The sequence below is a fragment of the Hemiscyllium ocellatum genome, chromosome 3 (genome assembly GCF_020745735.1).
Source record: "Hemiscyllium ocellatum isolate sHemOce1 chromosome 3, sHemOce1.pat.X.cur, whole genome shotgun sequence".
Taxonomy (NCBI): Eukaryota; Metazoa; Chordata; class Chondrichthyes; order Orectolobiformes; family Hemiscylliidae; genus Hemiscyllium; species Hemiscyllium ocellatum.
Genome location: NC_083403.1, coordinates 73,084,520 through 73,107,290, shown reverse-complemented (window position 1 = coordinate 73,107,290; position 22,771 = coordinate 73,084,520). Strand labels below are relative to the sequence as shown.

General features: G+C 40.4%; 1 protein-coding gene across 1 annotated transcript in view; it reads left to right on the top strand.

The window, feature by feature from the left end:
• trdn (triadin) overlaps positions 1 to 22,771 on the top strand; it is a 426,623-nt gene that overhangs the window by 194,853 nt on the left and 208,999 nt on the right. Inside the window, exon 10 of the mRNA XM_060854831.1 lies at positions 16,109 to 16,153. Within this exon, the coding sequence (XP_060710814.1) occupies positions 16,109 to 16,153 (45 nt within the window). The remainder of the gene's footprint in view (positions 1 to 16,108; positions 16,154 to 22,771) is intronic.

The window sequence follows — 22,771 nt, the reverse complement described above, 5'->3', positions numbered from 1 at the left end:
CATTAAATCTATGATGTGAAAGTGGTAATGTGGGCTGGCAGGGCTGTCTTCTGGCATCAGGCAGAACCAGTGCTTGTGGCCTCCATTTCTTACCTAATTGAATACTCAGGGTCTGGCAGGAGGCATTAGCTAAGTGTCTTTGCCATCTTGAGTCCCTGCAAAGGGGAAATTGAAAAAGTGGCACCGACAAGACAATCAACTGGCCAGTTACTGACAATGAATTGTTACTAACTAGCCAGTTGGCCCTATTAAACATAGAAACGAAGAAAATAGAAGCAGACTTAATTATTCAGCGCTTCATCATGATCATGGCTGATCATCCAATTCAAAAGCCTGTTCCAGCTTTTCCCCCAAATCCTTTGAGCTCTTTAGCCTCATGTGCTGTATCCATCTCCTCCTTGAAATCACTAAGTGCTATCGCCTCAACTGCTGTTGGTAGTAACAAATTCCACATACTCACTACCCTCTCAGTGAAAAGAATTCTCCTCATCTCAGCCCTAAATGGTTTACTCTGTATCCTTAGACTGTGACCTTTGGTTTTGTTGTTAGGTACATCCTTCCTGCATTTACCCTGCCTAATCCTGTTAGAACTTTTTGCAGCTTTCTCTGAGACCTGGTTCATTCTCCTGAACTCCAGAAATATAATCCTGATTCAACTTGTTATGCTCCAGCCTTGCCATCCCAGAAGTCAGTCTGATAAACCTTCACTGCACTCTCTCTACAGCAAGGACATCCTCCCTCAGATAGTGAGACCTAAACTGCACAAAATATTCCAGGTGTGGTCTCACCTAATGGAAGCAGCATTTCTATGAGGTGCTACACCTGGATCCTGAGGTGGGCCAAATTTAATAAGACCAGAAGGCCGTAAAATTTAGGAGCAGAAGTAGGCCATTCAGTCCAATGTGTCTGCTCTACCATTCAATGTGATCATGGTTGATCTGATGATCCTCAACTCCACTTTCCTTCCTTTTCTCCATGACCTTCGATTCATACAAGTCTCCATTCAATATCATGATGGCTGATCAGATTTAAACATCAGCTCTACATTCCAACATATCCCCATTAATCTTTCATCCCCTTGGTAATCAAGAATTGATTTGCCTGTATGTTAAAAATATTTAAAGATTCTGCATCCACTACCTTTTGAGGAAAGGAATTCCAAAGACTCACAAAGAAGTTTCCTCATTTTTGTTTTAAATAGATGCCTCTTTATTGTTAAGCTGTGACACTTAGTTCTAGACTGCGCTGCAGGGAAAACATCCTTTCAGCATCCATTATGTCAAGTCCCTTCAAATCTTTTGATCTGAACTCCAGAGGATACAGGCCAAGATTGTCTAACCTTTCCTTGTAAGGTAATCTGCTCATTTACTAACTAATGTAATCAAAAGTCTGCCTATCAGAGCCCTGACATAATTAATGACCCAACCTGTACAGCCTTTTACAGTAAAAATTTCTCAGATTCCCTATGTTTTTTAGAAAGAAAATTCCTCCTCATCTCTTACTCTGAGATTATTTCCACTGGTCCTAGACTTTCCCACAAGGGTAAATAACCTTTCCACATCTCTGTCAAGGCTCCTAAGAATTTTATGCATTTTAATAAGGTCCCATCTCATTCTTCTAAACTCTAATGAGCCCACGTCTAACCTACTCAATCTCTCCTCATCCCTGGAATCAACCATGTGAACCTTCTCAACTCTTCACAGGTCTGTCTTCCCTTAGTTAAACTGACTTCAACACAGGATTAATATTAAATTTTGATCATTTTGTAAAATAATCCTGGTAAAAGAAATAAGTCCAGCCTTTTCCCTCAGACATCAGAAGTACACTTAGAGTAGGGAGAAAAAAAATCCAACTTTCTTGAGGCCACTGCTCACATTAAGATGAGGCAAGTTTCTGTTGTGACACAGAATAACAGTGTGTACTCTGACTCACAACCGATGGGTAAATGACTTATAAATTAGATACAAAATGTTTCTATTTTTAGGCTGTAATGCATATTTTTGTCTGTTCAGTGTCAATACAAACAAAATAAATGTGCATGTTATAACAAAAGTCACTTATTTACAGTGTCAATATTTTGTATCAAATTATAGTTTAGATTTTGCGAGGCTGCAGTGGTGACATGAGCTTTACTAAGCAATAGGCACACATTGTGATGAGGACAGCCAGACATACCAGGAAACATTTTAGTAGGTTTAGCAATTAATTTGTGCTGAGAAAAGCTATTAACATTTGAGGTCTGTAACCTTTTTCATAAGGACTGAAATATTGAGTGTTTTATTCTCCACAGATGCTTCCAGACCTGTTGTTTCCAGTATTTTGTATTTTTGTTATTGTTAATCAGGGGAATCACATACAATGTCAATTTCACTTGTTTTGTGCAGTTTGCAGCAGTAACCCATTGCTTTATCTTTCATTTGTTGGTGGGATTTGAGCATCGCTGCTAGACCAGTATTTACTTATAAACCATAATTGTCCTTGAATAGGTGATGGGGGTGGCACAGTAGCTCAGTGGTTAGCCCTGCTGCCTCACATCACCAGGGACCAGGTTTGATTCCAGCCTCCGGCGACTGTCTGTAAGGAGTTTGCATAATCTCCCTGTGTCTGCATGGGTTTCTTCCAAGTGCTCCGGTTTCCTCCCACAAAGATGTGCAAGTCAAATGAATTGGCCGTGCTAAATTGCCCATAGTGTTCAAGGATGTGTAGGGTAGGTTCGTTGGTCAGGGGTAAATATAGAACAATAGGGTAGGGGAATGGGTCTGGTGGGGAAATTCTTCGGAGAGTCAGTGTGGACTTGTTGGGCCGAAGGGCCTGTTTCTATACTGTAAGGTTTCTACGATTCTGAGACAAAAATAAGAATTTGGAAGACACAGCTAAGAGTGAAGGAAAACCAGCAGACGCAAATTACTGCAGATGCTGGAACCTGGAAAGAAAAATTCCTGGGATCACAGCAGGTCAGGCAGTATCCATGGAGAGAGCGTGTGCTAACGTTTCGAGTTTAGGTTATTCTTCATCAGAGCAAATGTGAAGTGCAGAGGAGGCAGCAGCTATGCAACAGTGAAGGGGGTGGGTTGTAGTGCTGGGAGACAAAGGATGTTGATAGTTCCGATTAAATGATTGGAATTAAGAATGGTAGAACAATGCTGTGTCTAACTGCCAGACTGGAAAGAACAGGCAAGTCCCATGGGAGTGGGGGTAGGGGAGAGAAGACATGGTGACAGAGAATGTAAAAATCAAAGTTAAAAGCAAGGGAAGGAGTTGGTTCACAATCTGAAGGTGTTGAACTCAATCTTGAGCCTACTTTGCAACCTTCTGGGCTGAGTATTATGAACCCATTCCTTCCCTTTCTTTTAGCTTTGCTTGTTACGTTCTCTGTCACCATGTCTGCTCTCCCTTCCCTCACTCCTGTGGGACTTATCTGTTCTTTCCAGTCTGACAGTCAAACACACCATTATTCTACCATTCTCACATTCCAGTCACTTAATCTGAATCATCAAAATCCTTCCGCCCACCCAAAATATTGTATAAATTTTATCCCCTGCACACTTAACTTCAGCTTTGATGAAGAGTCATCCTCGACTTGAAACAAAGAGTAGTGATAAACAGCTCCATTTTGGAATGGCAGGCAGTGACCAGTGGGGTACCGCAGGGATCCGTGCTGGGACCGCAACTTTTTACAATAAATGTTAATGATATAGAAGATGGTATCAGCAATAACATTAGCAAATTTGTTGATGATACAAAGCTGGGTGGCAGGGTGAAATGTGATGAGGATGTTAGGAGATTACAGGGTGACCTGGACAAGTTAGGTGAGTGGGCAGATGCAGTTTAATGTGGATAAATGTATGGTTATCCACTTTGGTGGCAAGAACAGGAAGGCAGATTACTACCTCAATGGACTAAGATTTTGTCCGTGTTGATTTGGTCACCACAAATTCACCTGCACCTCCACACACATCATCTGTTGCATCCGCTGCACCCGATGTTGCCTCCCCTATATTGGGGAGACAGGCCGTCTACTTGCAGAACGTTTCAGAGATCACCTCTGGGACACCCGGACCAACCAACCCAACCACCCCATGGCTCAACACTTCAACTCCCCCTCCCACTCTGCCAAGGACATGCAGGTCCTTGGACTCCTCCATCGACAGACCATAACAACACGACGGTTGGAGGAAGAGCGCCTCATCTTCCGCCTAGGAACCCTCCAACCACAAGGGATGAACTCAGATTTCTCCAGTTTCCTCATTTCCCCTCCCCCCACCTTGTCTCAGTCAAATCCCTCGAACTCAGCACCGCCTTCCTAACCTGCAATCTTCTTCCTGACCTCTCCGCCCCCACCCCACTCCAGCCTATCACCCTCACCTTGACCTCCTTCCACCTATTGCATCTCCAACGCCCCTCCCCCAAGTCCCTCCTCCCTACCTTTTATCTTAGTCTGCTGGACACACTTTCCTCATTCCTGAAGAAGGGCTTGGATGCTGCCTGACCTGCTGCGCTTTTCCAGCAACACATTTTCAGCTACTACCTCAATGGAATCAATTTAGGTAAAGGGGCAGTACAGAGAGATCTGGGTGTTCTGCAGCTGTACGGGGCTCTGGTGAGACCACACCTGGAGTACTGTGTGAAGTTCTGGTCTCCAAATTTGAGGAAAGACATCTGGCTATTGAGGGAGTGCAGCGTAGGTTCACGAGGTCAATTCCTGGAATGGCGGGATTACCTTACACTGAAAGACTGAAGCGACTGGGCTTGTATAGCCTTGAGTTTAGAAGACTGAGAGGGGATCTGATTGAGAGAAATAAGATTATTAAAGGATTGGACTCTCTGGCAGCAGGAAACATGTTTCCGCTGATGGGTGAGTGCTGAACCAGAGGACACAGCTTAAAAATACGGGGTAGACCATTTAGGACAGAGATGAGGAGAAACTTCTTCGCCCAGAGAGTGGTAGCTGTGTGGAGTGCTCTGCCCAAGAGGGCAGTGGAGGCCCAGTCTCTGGATTCATTTAAGAAAGAGTTGGATAGAGTTCTCAAAGATAGTGGAATCAAGGGTTATGGAGATAAGGCAGGAAGAAGATACTAATTAGGAATGATCAGCCATGATCATATTGAATGGCAATGCAGGCTCGAAGGGCTGAATGGCCTACTCCTGCACCTATTGTCTATTGTCTATTAGTTTACTCTCCCTTCATGGATGCTGCCTGACCTGCTATGATATCCAGCAATTTTTATTTTCAAGAGAAGTTATCAGTTTTGTTAAAAGCTACTAGTCTATTGCTGTTTGTTCACAGCAGATGTCCTTACAGGAAATGGCATAGCAGCCAAAGATGGATAATTATAGGGAAATGAAAACACAGCTAGCTAACGTAAACTAGGAATTTAGAATAAAGAATAGGTCTGTAAAGATGCTGTGGTCAACAGAGTTATTTAATAATATTTGGCAAATATTAGTAAGAATGACTCAAGGGAAAGGATACCATCTGTTGCTAACTAAATAAGTCAAAGATAGAATTAAATGATCAGAAAAGCATACAATCCTGCAAAGTTAGTGGCAGGTCAAGATTATACAAAGTATAAAATACTACAAAAATGAGTAAAAAGGGGAAAAATTGCAGTATGACAAAGCTAACTCCAAATATTATAAGAACAAGCATTAAGATTTTCTACAGGTATTTAAAAAGGAAAAGAGTACCTAGTGTGAGGAGTGAAACATTAGAGACTAAGGACTTTATAACAGAAATAAGGAAACAATAGCCAGATTCCAGAGATATTTTGCGTCTATTGTCACTGTAAAGGATCAACATAACATCACAGAAATAGTTGTAAATAAGCTAAAAGCAATTAGTCTCCAGGGAAAGCGTACTTGGAAAATAATTAAATAATCCTAGGATATTAAAAAAATGGCTGCTGAGATAATGGATGCATTTGTTTTATTTATTCAAAATTCCCTAGATTCTGGAAAGGTCCAATCAGATTGGAAAACGTTGTATGTAATTGTTTACTTAAGAAAGAAGAGAGACAGAAATGCTTGGTCAGTTAATGTCTGTAATCAAGAAATGCTGCAATCTGTTAAAAAGAAGGTTGTAGTAAAGAACTTTGAAAATGTCAATATGACAGTGAAGCAGAGTCAACTTGGCTTTCTGAAAGAGAAATTGTTATTTTTTAAAAGTTCTTTAAGGAAATAGAGTGATAAAGGGGAGTTTGTAGATTTGGTGTACTTGGGTTTCCAGAAGGCATATGATAGGGTGCAACTACAAATGTTACCACACAGAATAGAAGTTCATGGTGTAAGGGCTAATTTATCTGCCAAGACAGAAGACTGGATAACTAACAAGAAACAGACAGTAAGAATAAATGCATCATTTTTAGTTTGGCAAGGTGGGGGTGTCACAGGGATTAGTGCTTAGCCTTCTTTTATTTGTACTTTATATCTGTAACTTATATGAAGGGGTTGAAAGTATGGTTGCTTAGTTTGCTAAAACCATGAAGTAGGTAAGAGACTATGTTGTGAAAAGAACCTAAAGAGTGTTCAAATGGATATAGATAGTTCAAGTAATTGAGTAAAACAATTGCAAAATATGCAAATTATGGTAGGAAGAAAGAAAAGCAACATACGATTGAAATGGAGAGTGATTGCACAACTCTGAGGTTTAGAGTGTTCTAGGTATCCTGGTAAATAAATCACAAATGCTAGCCTGCAGAATTTTGTAATACATTGCAAATGAAATGGAAACCAAAAGTCGAGAAGTTTTTCTTCAACCGCATCAGTGAGATCACAAGTAAAGCACTGTGTACAATTTTGCACTCCGCATTTAAAAAAGGTTTATTGTATAAGAGCAATTCAGAGAAAGTTCACTTTGACTGATTTCTGGGATGAAGGAGCTATTTTATAAGAGAAGATGAGATAAGTTGGGTCAGGATAACAATTGGAGTTTAGAAGAATTAAGGGACTTGACAGTTGGATGCTGAAATCATTGTTTCCTTTGTGTAACAGAATGAAATTAAGGGACACAGTTTACAAAGGTGTATTCCATCAAAGATGGAGATTAGTAAAATCTTTCTCCCAAATGGCTGTGAGCCTGTGGAATTCCATTCTTCCCAGAGAAGAGTGGAGGCAAGACTATTTAAGATCAAGTTGCATAGATTCTTGACTGCCAAGAGAGTCAAAGGTTAATGGTGTTGACTGAAAGTGGAGTTGAGGCCACAATCATTTATGCCATGATATTATCAATTAGGGAGCAGGATTGAAGGGTTAATGGCCTGGTCCTGCTCCTAATTGATGTGTAGGTTCATATGTTTTCCATTGTGTATGGTAATCTCCCATAAATGCTGCAAATGTGTTGCTGGTCAAAGCACAGCAGGTTAGGCAGCATCTCAGGAATAGAGAATTCGACGTTTCGAGCATAAGCCCTTCATCAGGAATAAGAGAGAGAGAGCCAAGCCGGCTGAGATAAAAGGTAGGGAGGAGGGACTAGGGGGAGGGGCGATGGAGGTGGGATAGGTGGAAGGAGGTCAAGGTGAGGGTGATAGGCCGGAGTGGGGTGGGGGCGGAGAGGTCAGGAAGAGGATTGCAGGTTAGGAGGGCGGTGCTGAGTTGAGGGAACCGACTGAGACAAGGTGGGGGGAGGGGAAATGAGGAAGCTGGAGAAATCTGAATTCATACCTTGTGGTTGGAGGGTTCCCAGGCGGAAGATGAGGCGCTCCTCCTCCAGCCGTCGTGTAGTTGTGTTCTGCCGGTGGAGGAGTCCAAGGACCTGCATGTCCTCGGTGGAGTGGGAGGGGGAGTTAAAGTGTTGAGCCACGGGGTGATTGGGTTGGTTGGTTCGGGCGGCCCAGAGGTGTTCTCTGAAGCGTTCCGCAAGTAAGCGGCCTGTCTCACCAATATAGAGGAGGCCACATCGGGTGCAGCGGATGCAATAGATGATGTGTGTGGAGGTACAGGTGAACTTGTGGCGGATATGGAAGGATCCCTTGGGGCCTTGGAGGGAAGTGAGTGTGGAGGTGTGGGCGCAAGTTTTACATTTCCTGCGGTTGCAGGGGAAGGTGCCGGGGGTGGAGGTTGGGTTGGTGGGGGGTGTGGATCTGACAAGGGAGTCACGAAGGGAGTGGTCCTTGCGGAACGCTGATAGGGGAGGGGAGGGAAATATATCCTTGGTGGTGGGGTCCGTTTGGAGGTGGCGGAAATGGCGGCGGATAATACGTTGTATGCGCAGGTTGGTGGGGTGGTACTCGAATCTCCCATAAATATCAATGAGAATTGACAGACACTTTCAACAAATATTTTTCATCTGTCTGCGTGGTAGAAGTTAAAAATCACATAACACCAGGTTATAGTCCAACAGGTTTACCTTCATCAGGTGGCAGCACTCTGAATGCTAGTACTTCCAAATAAGGCTGTTGGACTATTATCTGGTGTTGTGTGAGTTTTAATTTTGTCCAACCCAGTCCAACACTGGCACCTTCTCATCATGCATGGTAGAAGATACAGAATTGTGCTGGCAGTCCAGGTACCTCTGATAAATCCAGAGGAAATGTCCAACCCAAGTTTGGATATATGGCCTACTTGGCAGCTGGGGCATGCTGACATATGTCAAAATAAGGGCTTGGCCATTTAAGACAAAGATAAGGAAATTATTCTCTGCTAGGGAAATGGATCTGTGGAGTGCTTTACTGCAGAGCGCTTTAGAGGCTGGTTGCTAAGCATATTCAAAGAGGAAATGGATTTTTAATCCAGGGAATCAAAAGTAATGGGAATAAGCCTTGAAAGTGGAATTGAGATTGATAAAATCAGCCATGCTCTGATTGAATAGTCATATTTCTGCTCTTGGTTGGACTGTTTCTGACATATGCAAACCCCTATCAGACTTGTTTGGCGTTTCTCTATTGCTTCAGATGCCGTGGGCCTCTCCTTTTGGAATGCAGGTTAAGATGCCTTTCTTCCACACCTATTGTGACCTATTGATGGGCTACAGAGGTTTGGGGCAGCCACAACCTGACCATTACACTTGGGCGATATATGTTCAGCATATTTTAACTACTCTCCAGGCAGCCACTGGAAGGAGAAAGGAATTTAAGGTTGAATTCCAGAAAAAAAAATGGCTTCAGCCTCATTTAGCACCACAAAAAGTTATTTGATCTGATAATGTACCCAAATCGCACCACAAATACTCAGGAATTCATATCTAATATTCAAGGTACAGTTTAGTCACAACACTGTAAGGTTTGATCACTTCCCCTGTCTTACATTTCACTATTATAACTATATAGTTCAAATCTGAAGATAATCTTCCCTTCACTGCCTGGGTACTAATCTTTGGCCTGTCACAAGTCCCGCGAAATTGCACCGTTTCAGTCAAAAAGTTTGTACCTTCTATCAAACTCAGGAATATAAATCATGTAGAAATGTTTGTTGTAGAACGTTATGAAATGCAACAACCCAAATGCCTGTGTTTGAATGATTGCAGAAAACAAAAGTTAATGTAAAATCAGATTTTTACTAGCAGGTTACTTGAGCTAACATGCAGAATCCTTTTTGCTGTTTGTCCTAGTTTTTTAAAAATTTATGTCTGCTAAATAAGATAGGCCAAGGCAATTACTATTTAATATATCTTCACAATACGTGGAGGAGCTGCAACTTCCCACCTCCTTTAGTTGGAAACCATAGGGAGTAAACTTCAAATTTGGTGGGTATAGAAAATGGGCTGCAGAAACAGTGGATCAACTACTTGAGTATCTTGTCCAATATTCCTTTCCATTGAGAGCCTGTGGAGAAGCATGAGATTAGTCCTAATAGCCTTAAAATTTGACTTGATGTTTGGGTTGTTGAGGGAGGCAGATGCACAATTATAATGTCACTGCACAGAGGCCCAGCCTAATGTTCTGTGGACAACAATGAAAAATCTGGAGCTAGTCTCAGTAATTAGATTAAATTCTCTTCAGCCCAACAAGTCCATACCAACCCTCCAAAGAGTAACACACCTAGACCCATTCCCCTACCCAATATTTACCCCCAACTAATGTACCTAACACTATGGGCAATTCAACAAGGTCAACCCGCCTGACCTGCACATCTTTAGATTGCGGGAGGAAAGCTGCACAGACACAGAGAGAATGTGCAAACTCTACACAGAAGCTGGAATTGAACCAGGATCCCTGTACTGTGAGATAGCAGTGCTAACCACTGAGCCACCGCACCACCTCAAATTATGACCATTAACTATTTTAAGTAACTGACTAAGTATTGACATCAATATTGTAATTAGTAATGACAACAATCATCAATAGTCATAAAATCCATCTGGGTCACTAATGTCCTTTTCAGAAAGAAATCTACTGTCCATATGTTGTTCATTCTTTCCTTTAGTTAGTTTCCCTTTGCAAGTAAGGTTAAGCCTTTCCCATTTAATCTCTATTCAAAGGCAGTGGGCAAAATATTATAGAATCTGGTACAAAATGTAGTCTCTAGCAAGATTTGTGGCATAATCACACAGGAAATTCTGTGAGGCCCATCTCAACACTGGGATCAATTTTTCTGCATTGCTGAGCGGGTGAGATAAGTTTCTTACCGGGCAGCACTGAGCTAGCAATGAAGAAAGACTACAGCTTGATTCATGCTACAACTCTCCTCATTAACATTCAAATTTCTATCTCAACAACCCCCTGAACAAGCTAGATGCTGAGAATTTGGGCGGCAAGGTGGCAAAGCAGTTAGCACTGCTGCCTCACAGCGCCAGAGACCTGGGTTCAATTCCCGCCTAAGGCAACTGTCTGTGTGGAGTTTGCACATTCTCCATGTGCTTGCGTGGGTTTCCTCTGGGTGCTCCGGTTTCCTCCCACAGGTTAGGTGAATTGGCCAAGCTAAATTGCCCATAGTGTTAGGTGAAGGGGTAAATGTAGGGGGATGGGTCTGGGTGGGTTGCTCTTTGGAGGGTCGGTGTGGACTTGTTGGGTCGAAGGGCCTGTTTCCACACTGTAAGTGATCTAATCTAATTTTCATTTGAAAACCAGAGCAGGCACCTAGTGATTTCAGCTTACCTGATTCTGAAACATGGCTATGGAGACCCTCCATGTTGCTGAGCATCAAACAACATCTTAGGGCACAAGTCACAAGCGTCAACAACATGCTTACCTTATCAAGGGACACCGGAATCCCATATTTGCCAACCCTTCAATCTTCATGCCAACTCTCCAATCCTTTTTTAGAATGCTCAAGAAACACAGGCTTGCATTGCAAGATGAATTGGCAAATAGTGTTGAAAAGCTGCTGAAGGGACACTCTGCACATGCAGATAGACATCCAGCTCACAAACTAGACTAGGCTGCATTTCCGGGCAATGCACATGCTTGTTGTGAAGAGTCTGATGTCAAACACCCATTGAACTGTTTCTGCTAGGCTTTGGCTGTTTTCTCCTGGAATAGGAGGTAGAGAGGGCTTCAGTGACCTGAAACTGTCTTCGTTCTTACAGGTCATAGAATGGTGCTGAGATGTTCTGAGGTAGTGATTAGACTCTGTAGAGCGCACAAAGGTTTGATTGTATGTGAGGCTAGAGCTGGTGAAAATGAGGTAAGATATTGCAGATAACAGTGAAAATGGTGAAAGGTGGGTGCGGGGTCAGATATAGTGATTGTGAGGTTGTAGAGAGTAGATAGTGACACTTATCTTCGTGGAGCAGGGAAGGTATTGACCTCCTTGCAGCACTGTTGGTGGTATCTTAATACTGTGAGACCCACATTTACTCAAGATCTAGTGTCGTGGTCTCCTCTGCCAGTCCTCTCTTAACAAGGTGAGTATAATAAAATGGGGCAAGAGATCTTGCTAGACCTCATGGTCAAAATTCCTTAAAACTCAATACAAATCAAATTTATCTCAAAAAAGCTAAGATTTAGCCTAAATGAACCAATCTGCATCAGTTGAAGTTTATCCTTCGGTAACCTATAGCATAAAGTAAAAATAGAAGTATAAAGAAAATGTTAATATAAACTCATATTTGTAATCTCTTTAGATGAAGTATTTAAAGTAGGTACCTCAAAGAAAATTTCGTTACACATGTTTAGCTAATGGTCTTTAGGAGCTTGCAAATTATCCTCATCACTGTTGTTGAATGACCCACATCGAAACATTTAGAGTGAAAATGATTGTTGAGGAAAAATGATGTACATATATGGAAGAGATTATTTAATATTAATTGAAGATAGAAATAAAATTGAAAATAATTGTATTCCTCCAGCAGCAAATCGCAATGTCAAATAATGTGAATCGCTTTCTGCATTATGTTTTGATGATGTTAGATTTTAATACCAGGCTTTTATTCGTAATGATTCATTGTAGCTCATTACCATTTCCTTATTAACCTCCTACTGTGTGGATATTGCATCTGCTTAAGTGACTTTTCAATCATTATTCAAGTTGCTGTATACTGTTTTTAATACTCTGATGAATAATTGTTGAACAATAACACTCATTTTTACTTTATCAGAGAATTTCCAGGAAAAGGTGAGTTTCTATGCTGTACATCTCTGTGACTAAATGTTGACAATATACATTTTGTAATGGTTTTGTGAAAAGTCTCCCAAAACATTGGCAAAGTTCTCTTCAAACCTCCTACAGCAAATGATCAGGAAAAGGTGATGTCTATGAATACATCAGAAAATGTTTTGCAATGGCATAGTTCCAATCAGGTGTTGACCATTCGGAAACAATTGTTGTTCAAGTGCTAGCTATAGAGTCCCGAATGAGAGCCAGCAGAGGGGCCTCTTGTGGTGCATTGGTCTTGTCGTTCCCCCTGGACAGACTGACTCAGGCTTAAGTCTTACCTACTCTCGAGGTGTGTAATAACATGCCTGAACAGGTTGTTTAGAGAAAAATAGGTTAACAAAAAGGAAAAATAAATGTTGGCCCACAGCCCTTTAGGCTAGCTCCCCCACAAATAGTGTTATAAAACAAATGAAAGCAAGCAGACAATTTAAGTGGTAGGCAACTCATTACCAATCCTACTGACAGCAATTCCTAACAAAAGCTCTAACTCACTTACCAAGATTGTGCTAAATGCAGGCTAAACTGATGTTTCAATTTGAGACAACTTATAGAGAAGCTTCTTGGCATCTATTGTATCAGTGGAAAATCAATTCCACACTCCCATCAAACAAGGCTAACTCCATAAGTTAAAATAAAATGAAACACATAATTAAAATGTTGATAAAGAAGTAATAAAAGCGCACATCTAGATAATAAATGCCCTGTATCCACTGGGCCGGTTGATTCGTTTGTGATGCAGAGTAACACCAAAAGGGTGCCTTCAATTCCTGCACTGGCTGAGATTATAATGAAAGACTGTCCTTCTCAACCACTCCCCTTGCCTGAGACATGATGACCTACAGGTTAAACCACCACCACCAGTCATCTCTCCCTAATGAGAACAGCCTTATGGTTCTTTGGAACTATGGCGACTTTATCTTTTATTTAGTGAATGTCTGTGGGAAGGTGCAACGCCATTTTATTGAATCATTCTAGTCCATGTAGAGATCGTACAAAGATGGTGGACCAACTGATCTCCTTCTCCTCCATAACAATTCTGTGATTCTGTGAGATGCTTCCTGGACTGAATTTTATCAGAAATAGACTACAATGTTAGTTTTGGTGAGTTTCATGAAGGGCTTCTTTCCATGAGCCTTAATAGGTTTTCTTATGCTATCTTCTCAAACTGGCCTCATTATCTATGCACCTCACACTTATGGCACCACACTTGTCATGGTCTCCCTCTCACCAAACGTCGAAGTACTGGTCACTGTTAGAATTGTCAATGATTCCTGATGCTGGCACCATTTATAAAGCCCAGCAGTACACCAAGTCAATTGCTGGCAGTCCACAGCTGTCTTGTACAGGTCCTGTCAATTGCCCCAGACATGTCGGGCAGAGGGAATTCGTACCCCATTTTGCCAACAGGCACTTAGAGGTTTTACTGTTTGGGGTGTACATGTAGTTACTCTCCGTGAAACATACCCTGAGATGTTGGTGACTGGTGTCCAAGGTGGAGGGCAGGAGGAGCAAACAATGAGCTGGAATCACCAGATATTCATTCCGACTTTCCTGTTAGGAATTATCATCATCTAGTTTCTCTTTAGCAGTTGGGGGAATAGGAAACTGTAAATCAGTGAGGTGAAGTTAACTAAAATTGAAATTTTAATGCATATAAATAGGCTTCTAGTGCTTGCTAACATGAATTTCATCTTCTGATTTAATCCTTGGTTGGAAAATGTGTCTTTTTGCTCAGTAAGGAATTTCCTTACTGCCAATCTCACACAATTGTCCCAACTTTCTTGCCAATGTTGACATTGTTCAGTGGCTGAGAAAATTCAGCAAATTCTTTACATTCGGAAAATATAAGAATTTTAAATCTCGTAATCATAAGGAGATGATATATGCATCCAACTCCCAATAAGTGATTTAGAAGACAATTTGAAATTTGTATGACTAACATTCACCAGGAATTAGCAAGTGAATTTTGGCAAGTTTCATGGCGGTTTTCTGTCTGTGAGCTGGATCAGGATTGGGCATATGGTTTCAACTGATGACTGATGATACAAGATACATTGCAGCAACTCACCAAAGCTCCTTAGTGTATACTTTGCAAAAATATGACCTGGTGATGAGACAGTGCAGTTAGAATAATAGCTGAGTTCAATGGACTTGCAAAAAGTCCAGTCCAAGATGTAAGATAATTGCAGAGTGATTTCATAATACTGTCAAATGTGGCTTATAAATGCCATAATATTTTTAAATCTGTTCACCCATTTCAATGGTGTACTAAACATTAAATGGTCATATCCTGGGATAATCCATTCAAACACCATCCTTCAAATTGACTAGAAGTTGGACTCCTCTTTATTTACCAGAGCATGGACTTGTGCTGAACTTTGTTTCTTGCTTCCTTTTCCTGAAAACATTTTCAGAGGTGTGATGTGCTGTTGAAATAAATGGAAGTGAGATTTTAAAAGATAAGTAATAGATGTTACCAAAGGGATGGCAACAACTTCATAGGGCCTCAGTAAACCACACAAAGTCAAATAGATATGCAGAAAGAAAGCTAAATTGGAGGGAAACATGTTGAATGTTTCTGTGAAGTTGGAAGTACCACCTCCAAGATGAAAAGTGGAGGCAATCCTGCAGTACTGGGCATCAGAATCCTGGCCAACAATTTTGCCATTGACAGTTAATCAGCGGGGACTGCTGCTAAGGCAGCTATTAAACCTGAGGGCTAAATGCTCAACATCCTCAATAGAGACACAATGGCCAGTACTGAGACTGCAGTCCAACATAAAGATGTCTCTTTAACAGGTATTCTGATTAGCATAACATTGAATATGCATATAGTTAAAGTGGGGAGGTAATGGTGTAGTGATAATGTTGCTGGACCATTGGCACTGACTAATGCTGCAGGGCTCTGGGTTCAAATCTCACCATTGCAGCAGGTGGAGTTTAAACTCAGATCATGAGTCACGAATATAAAGCTAATCCTAGCAATAATGTCAATGACAATTATCACAAATTGATATCAACATCTGGTTTATAAAACATACAAATTAACTGCAGAAGTAGGTGACTTGGACCTGGAACTTGCTCTACCATTCAATAAAATCACAGCTGATCTGATTTCTCTACATTCCTGCTTAGTCTGATAACTTTTCACCCCCCTTGCTTGTATAAATAATCATGGAAATTGCCAATCTCAACTGCATTCTCGTGGCAACATCCTGTTTCCACTTTATCGCCATGTCATTGATTGTCCAACCACTCATCACCTTCTTCACATCCTGTGTTAGTTATTTTTCTTTTTGCAAGTCTGTTTCATGTGTCTTAGTCTTGATGAGTGCAAGTTGGAAACATTGCCTTTGTGTCAGTTTTTAGCAATTTTTTATAATAGATCTTGTGGTTAGTCATGAAGTAAAGAAAGAGAGAAATTATCCTTCATCTCTCCATGTTTGTAATCCTGCATGAAGTCAAAGACCAGGAAGTGACTAGAGGTACTTGCAGTTTTTGTAACAGTCAAATTATCATTTGCAAACACTACCTTCTTGCTGGTAAAGTAACATTTATTCTTTTTGCTTTCTTACAGAAAAGAAGGATGCTGTCACTGATGCCAAACCCAAAGCAATTAAAAGTAGGTATTTCTATCACTATTTATGTATAAAGACATAAAAGTTTGCATAAATATTATTATACATGTATTTATAAATGTATATATATAAAACAAAACTAATTTTGATTTTTAAGTTATGCTTTTTACTGAAAAATTTTATTGGTATAATATCACTTAATAAACTTTTAAGGGCTTTTTTTTAAAACAGTGATTCATGCCTGTGTCCTAGGTTTAGATGTTCAGTTTCATTTAGGTGTCTTCAAGATAACTTGACTGAAACATGAGATAATGACGTTATCAGTTAACTGTTATAAATGTTAATCAGGTCATAAAAGGCCTGACCATTGATAATTTCTAATCAATGATAATGTTCAGTTCTAGAGACAGGTGATAAGATTGAACATAATTTGGCCATGTAATTGGACATTTTCCCAATATTTCCTTATCTTTGACCGTGTTTCACAAAGGTAAGCTGATCAAAATTATTATCATACATACAAGATAACTCACAAAATGTTGACAGAAGTAGGAATGAGCCTAAGCCACCAGGGAAACCAGGGTTTGAGAATACCATTCCACATAAATATATAAATTGGGAATTTTGTTTCTAGTTTGGCTTACTTGACCGAAGTGGGTCAAATCAATTTATTCAGGATCTTGCCATATGTAATTGAAGGAAAATATTATATTGAATGGTCAAGTGGAATATATAGAAATTAAATTGCTTAAAATTTTTATCAAGTAACAGCTTTTTTCCCAAAAAAGTCTGAGAAATGGGATCAAACAGCAATTAAACCAACAGTCTTCCCCTTTCTGCATAGCAATGGGTTTCTTTGCCTTTTTTTCAAGGGGATGAAACAAGAGTTGTGTCTCCTAAATAATGCCAGGATGCTTTGCTAAAGTAATGAAGCTGTGGAGGTGATCCCAGACAGCCTGCCCAATTACTTGTCGTTGCAACCCAGGGGTTTCTGCAGAAGGCCATTCTTAAACAATGGTTATGGTCTTGACATGGAAGTTCTTATCCTTGCTTCTGATTGCAAAAACCAGGGAAGATGAGCATCAAGTCAAAAAAGAAAGTGAAATATTTTGTCGGTAATGTCCTGCCTGGTTGACAGGCTTTTGGGTTTTCTGGAGAATGACAACCAGAAGTTCCCAAGGCTGCCATCAAGGCAAATAATGCAACTCCTGTTTCAATCATTATTTCCCAATAGGCCCTGCCTGTTAATGGTAGGATGTACTATCCTACAATTTTCTGTTCTCTCCCCACCACCTCCACCTTAATTTTATTTTCCTGCTTCTTTGTCAAAGGATCATAGGATGTTATAGCAGCAAAGGAGGCCATTTAGTCCAGTGTCCCTATACTAGCTGTTTTGAAGCATTGTCCTGATAGTTCCTGCATTCATTCTGCTTTCCTGTAACTTTATTTCTTTCAAGTATTTGCGCATTTTCAATTTGAATGTATTAAATTATTTCCACCACCATTTCAGGCACTATATTGCAGATGATGATAATTAGTTTTATGTGGCCTCTAATACTTTAGTGAATAAACCTAAATCTGGGCAGAAGGTGATAGATCCTTACAGAAAGAGAGTAACTCCAGAAATATTGTTAGAGAACAGTCAGAAAACTTTGAACCGAGGCACTGTTGGAATGAATAAGATAACTGAACAGCTCTATATTAGTGGGGCACCTCTAATTTACCTCTCTCTAAATTAATCATTCATGGTGTTGCTTCCATTTAGCACACACTCTAAATAGAATATGTGGAACATGAGCTAATATCGAGGACTTACTAATCACATTGCACAATGTGCTGTCTCCAGTAGAATTCTATGTCCACAATGATGCACACAGGCATTGATTACACTGTAAAGCTCAGCCTATGTGTTCTACTTTCTGAAAATCAGGCACCACTGTACCTTTTCAGTTTCAGGATCTGGAATTGCAAGAAGCAATGCTGGACTGAATGAACTTATCCTTATATTGTGCAATCATACAACAATGGAAATAAAAACAGGGGCAATGTTTGCTCTTACAATGGAGTATGGGTTTCATTGGCAGTGTCAGCACTTGTTGTCTATCCCTTCTTACCTTTGAGAAAAGTGGATTGCTAGGACTTTTCCAAAAGGTAGTTAAAGGTCAACTTGTTTGCTACGGGACTAAAGGTACCAGTCAGACCACAGTTGGAACAGTCTTGTACCCTTTATCCAAGAAATGAGTTACTGGCATTGGACGTTGTCTCGAGAAGTTGACTGGACTGATACCAGGTCTGGAAGCACTGTTTTATGAGGAAAGGCTGAGTAGGTTGGGACTGTGCTCATTGGAATTTAGAACAATGAGAGGCAACCTTATTGAATTATGATACTTCAGGGACTTGATCAGATGCAGAAAAGTTGTTTCCTCTTCTGGGAGAGTCGAGGAACAGAGGGTATAATCTCAGAACAAAGGGTCACTCATTTAAGACAGATAAGAAAGAATTTTCTTCTCTGAGGGTTGTGAATCTGTGGAATTCTTTTTGCAGAGGCTGGGTAATTAAGAATATTCAAGATTGATATAGATTTTTCATTATTAAGGGAAACGGATTATAAAAAAAGGCAGACAAGTGGATTTGAGGATTACCAAATTAGCCATGATCTCATTGAATGGCACAGCAGACTCAATGGGCTGAATGGTCTACTTCTGCTCCTATGTCTTATGTAGGCCAGATCAGGCAAATACAGAAGATTTCTTTCCCAAAAGGACATCAGGGAACAAAATGGGTTTCATAACAATCGATGATAGTTGCATGGCAATCATTGTAGATTTCAATTCCAGATTTTGAATTGAATTTAAATTTCACCAGTTGCAGTGATGGGATTTGAACCAGTGTCTTCAGAGCATTTACTTCAAGAATTAGCCTGAATCAATGACTAATTTTATGACTCCTCCATGATGTCACCATTGCCCCTAGAGGTAAATAGGGGCTGCTGAGCAGATAAGAGCCATGTTATATTATCACACTAAATGAAAACTACTTCCAGTATACACTGCTTGAGACGATAGTTTATCTGGAATTATATGGGTTAGTTGTAGTTTCCAAAAGACCTAATAAAGTACAATTCTAAAAATAGTTGCATAGACGACAAGGAAAAGTTTATTAGGAATTAATTTGAATCAAAGTGTATTTTGAAAAAGAAAGAAAAAGTCTGTGATCTGCAATCAAACCAATCATAAAGTTAGCCGATTTAATACCAAACATTGGGAAAATATGAGATAGAATTTTACTTTTTAACAATGCTGAATTGTTTGTTCATGGATCAACTAAATGTAATTTAAATCCTGATAACTTGTTTAGTGCCATGAGCATATTAAATTATGTTGTTAGTCTATTTGAGTTACAAACTAGCTCCATCTCCAAGTTCTGTAGTGTTAATAAGTATTCTGTAATAGTAGCATCAATTTATCACAGGAACAGACCGTTTGGCACACGATATCTGTGCCAACCATGATGCCATTTTAAACTAAACCATTATGCCATTCTAAACGAATCCATGTACTCTTACTTGCTTTTACTTAACAGGGAAAGAGATGGAAAAAGCTAGGGTGGCCTTGGACTTCCAAACTTTGGAGGTCTGCACTCTCTCTGTCAATGTACCCAAGTAAATGTTGGATCTGGTGAGACTGTTGATTGGTAGATTGTGGCCCACAGGAGGCTTGCTTCATCACCATAGCTTGAAACTGCTCCAACCTCTGGATACACTTAAGAGTGCCCTCGGTATACATCTATTAATGTAGGCTCTCACTTATATATTAATTAGTGAATGTCTGACTAATCATTGGAAATTTGATGGAGTTAGCAGCATACACCTGAAGTGTCTATATTTGCTGCTAATGGTTGGAAACACTTACATTCTCGAAAATCTCTCACATCGCCATGCTTCTTGTGTAGATACATGGGAACACTACCTCCTGCAAATTCCCCTCCAAGCCACATATAATCCTGAGTTTGAACTGTATTGTCTTTCTTCAATGCCACTGAGTCAAAATTCTGGAACTTGCTAGGACAGTTACTGATCCATGTGGATTTTCATGGTTTACTGTTGAAGCAAAATTAAATAACTATTGTTATATCACTACAGCAGACCTGCCAAGGATTACTCATTTTGATAGGAAGTCACTCCTTTTGGTTTGCTAATGTTAACTATTGAGAAAATACATGGAGGAAATTTTAAGAATTACATTTATGATCGGGAAGAGAGAAAAATCCTATTTAAAGTTCAATAAATATTTCAGAACCAATAGATGAAAATACAATAGGCGCTATATTGCTCCTTTTTTTCTGAGATCTCACCTGATAGAGGTCCCAAATATGTTTTGTCACAGATTGTACCCACAATATGAAATTTGATCAGTGGCTACCAACATTCCTTCCTCACCAAACAACTGGATGTTTCCTTTTCAGGAACTGTAAGCCAGTTGGCCTTTTATAGAATGGTTGTTAATGGTATAGGCCTATAAGACCTACAGCAATATCATTTTCTATTGCTCTGTCTTTGGGTGTAAGCCTCTTTCAAAGAATCTCGACCAGGACAATGTGGGAGATGTGGTAATGGCTTAAATCTAATAAGGGTGGGTTCAAATTCTATTCATTCATGGGATAAGGGTGTTGCTGGTTTGGCCAGCATTTATTGCCCCTCTCTTGACAAGGTAGTGGAAAGGTGTCTTCTTATGTTCTACGATCTGCACACCATATTGATGCAGATAGGTATGTTCTATGATCTGCACACCATATTGATATAGATAGGCCTACAAAGGTATTAGGGAGGGAGTGCCAGGATTTTGACCCAGCGACATGGAGTGAATTGCGATAAATTTCTAAGTCTACGTAGTGCTTAGCTTGGAGGGAAACCTGCAGATGTGGTGTCCCCATGTGTATGCTGTCCTTGCCTTCTAGGTGGTATTTGTCATGGATTTGATAGATGCTGTCTAAGGAGCCTTGTTGAATTTTTGCAGTGCATTTTGTAGATGGGACACTACTGCTGCTACGTGTCAATGGTGGAAAGTATAAACATTTGTGGATATGGTACCAGTCAAATGGGCTGCTTGCTTTTGAATGGTGTCAAGGTTTTTGAGTGTTGTTGGAGCTGCACTCATCCAGGCAAGTGAGAGGTTTTCCATTACACTCCTGACTTTTCCCTTGTAGATGGTGAACAAACTTTGGGAAGTCAGGAGGTGAGTTACTTGTTGCAGGATTCCTAACTTCTGACCTCTTGTAACCATAAAATGTTACATGACTTATCTAGTTCAGTTTCTGGTCAATTGTATTCCACAGGATATTGATAATGAGGGGTTCAGTGATGGTAATGGAAACAAATATTGCATGGCACTTGTGCATTGCCACTGTTATTTTCCATTTGTCAGCCTAAACATGAATATTGTCTAATTCTTGTTGCATTTCAACACAAACTGTTTCATAACCTGAAGAGTTGTGAGTGGTCCATCTGCTCTGTAGGTATGTAATAACATTTCTGAATAGATTGATTGGAAAATATTTACACTGCTGAATGATGGACTTGTTTGACATAATGGCAGTGTTTCTACCTCTGGGCCAGGAGGCCCAGGTTCAATTCCCACTAGTCCAGATGTATGTCTAGTAACATCTCTGGACTGGTTGATTAGAAAATGCCTACCCCAATGAACTCCTATCAAAATGGCTCCCCCTCCATCAACTACAACTATCATCCTTTGTGTTGATTCCAACAGCTTTAAAAATTTCCCCCTAGATTCTCAATGTCTCTACATTTGCTTAGGTATCTTGATGCCACACTTGGTCAAATGAGGCCTTGATGTCAAGGGCTGTCACTCTCCCCCCACCTCTGCATTCAGCCCCTTTTCTTCTATATTTGCACAACAGTTGTAATAAAGTAAGGAGTTGAGAGGGCCTGGAAGAACCCAAACTAAGCACCATTGAGCATGGTTATTGCTAAGCCTGTGCTGCTTGATGAAGGGTGGGGTGGATTTGTCCAGCTTTCTGAGTAAAGGATATACAAGAAAAATTGTATATTCCACTTGAGATCCAGTGTTTGTATCTGTGAGCGGCTTGATTAAGGGCATAACAAGTCTTCAGTGTTATTGCTTGAATATTGTAAGGCTCCATAGCCTTTGGAGTATTCAGTGCTTCCAACTGTTTCTTGATATCATGTGCAGCAACTTGAATTGGCTGAAGACTGGATCTGTAAGGCTGCTACCACTGGGGGAGGCCAATATGAATCATCCAATTAATACTTCTGGTTGAAGATTTTTGTAAGCACTTCACTCTTATCTTTTGCACTGATGTATTGGGCTCTCCCACATCAATAATGGGGATATTTGTGGTGCTCTCTCCCCCTGCAGTGAGTTATTTGGTTATTCACTGTTGTTGTTCATTTAAGACTGGATGTGGAGCAGGGCTTGTAGAACTTTGAGCTGATCTGTTGGAAATTTCTTGGTATTGTCTGTCACTTATTCCTTATGCTGTTTGACACATATGTTGGCTTGTGTTTTGTAATTAGAACATGCTGGAAATACTCAGCAGATTGGGCAGCATTTCTGAAAAGAGCTGTAGATCTAATAGACTTGCCTCATTACCTTTGGCGCCTGGCTTGTCGTGTTCTCCCACTC